This window comes from Lupinus angustifolius, chromosome LG04, assembly GCF_001865875.1.
Source record: "Lupinus angustifolius cultivar Tanjil chromosome LG04, LupAngTanjil_v1.0, whole genome shotgun sequence".
In the NCBI taxonomy this organism is placed as follows: domain Eukaryota; kingdom Viridiplantae; phylum Streptophyta; class Magnoliopsida; order Fabales; family Fabaceae; genus Lupinus; species Lupinus angustifolius.
In genome coordinates this window covers 14,678,079-14,679,559 of record NC_032012.1, presented here as the reverse complement: position 1 = coordinate 14,679,559, position 1,481 = coordinate 14,678,079, and the positions used below count along the sequence as shown (strand labels likewise).

The 1,481-nt window shown below is 39.6% G+C and overlaps 1 protein-coding gene across 1 annotated transcript in view; it reads right to left on the bottom strand.

The window, feature by feature from the left end:
• LOC109344646 overlaps nt 1–1,401 on the bottom strand; it is a 1,935-nt gene extending 534 nt beyond the window's left edge. Inside the window, exon 1 of the mRNA XM_019583401.1 lies at nt 198–1,401. Coding sequence (XP_019438946.1) covers nt 198–1,401 — 1,204 coding nt within the window. The remainder of the gene's footprint in view (nt 1–197) is intronic.

The following is a 1,481-nucleotide window of genomic DNA, read 5'->3' as shown; positions in this document are numbered from 1 at the left end:
GAATATATCCATAAATCTTGCAAATTGCCTTTCTTTGTTTCTTTTTGTTAGAACATGTGGATAAGATAAGTCTCTCACAGGTGGAGCTTTTAATGCACTCTTCTCATGGTTTTTCATCTCACTCTCTTTTTCTTTGTTTTTCTCTTTCTCACTCTTATGTACATCCTCACTTTTATTTTTCAACACCTCTTTCTCACTTTCTTCTTTTTCACTCTCAATCTTTTCCTCAACAACAATCACATTCTTTTCACTCAAATTCTCACCAATACCTTTACCTATCATCTTACCACTCCGTGTGGTAATTGCTTTGCACTGCTCCTTCGGATTAGGTTCGGTATTTGCTGAAAATGCTCCTTTATGAGAGTTTGCAAGCTGCTTTGCTAATTGGCCCACCTGGGTCTCCAAATTCCTGATAGATGCATCAGTATTTTTCTGGTTAGCCATCGACATCTGCATAAATTGATTCAATGTGTCTGCCAATTGTGAATTCTGATTTTGTGGCGGTTGTTGATATTGTTGGTTCTGGAATGGTGGTGGCCTGTTAGAAGAAGGTCCGACATCTTGTTTCCAAGGTTGGCTAAAATTTTGATTGGCTCCTCGAGAGTAGTTGTTCTGATACTGACCTTGCCTTAGCTGATTAGACATGTATTGAACTTCCTCCTCCTTGGGCTCACAATTACTTGTAGGATGATCTGGTGTACACGCGTCACATCTATTCACATGCCTCCTGGATGATGATTCTTGCATTTCCTTCAACTGTTTTGGAATATTTGCCAATTGCTTTGTCATTTCTTCCATTTGCTGTTGAAAAAGCTTGTTTTGTGCTAAGATTGCATCATTCCCTGCAAGTTCTATCATGCTTCTTCGTGTGGGAGCTCTACTGTGTTGATCCTGTTGGTCATTGATGGCCATAGACTCAATTATGTCAATGGCTTCTGTTGGAGTTTTAGCCATCAAAGATCCTCCAGATGTGGCTTCAAGGATCAACTTGTGTTGTTGGAGTAAGCCATTTCTGAAAATATGGATTTGTGTCTTTGCATCGAATCCATGGTTTGGACATTTCCTCAACATTGATTTGTACCTCTCCCAGGCTTCACATAAACTTTCACCTGCAAACTGAGAGAAAGTAGAAATAGCAGTTTTAAAATCCAAAAATTTTGATTGAGGAAAATACCTAACCATGAATTTTTCCTCCAATTTGTTCCAATCCGATAAAATTTGTTGTGGTTGATCAAGTAACCATTCCTTGGTTTTTCCAATGAGGGTCAAGGGAAAGAGTCTCAGAAATACATCTTCCTCCTCATTCTCTGTCACACCAGCAGTACCACAAAGTTCATAGAACTTTGTAAGATGTGCATAGGGATCCTCGCGATCCAGACCAGCAAAAGGGTTGGCATACATCAACTGTACCAATCCAGTCTTTATTTCCGGTGGCCTTTGATTTCCAGTAGGTCTACCAATTCTGATAATGTTCCTTGGTG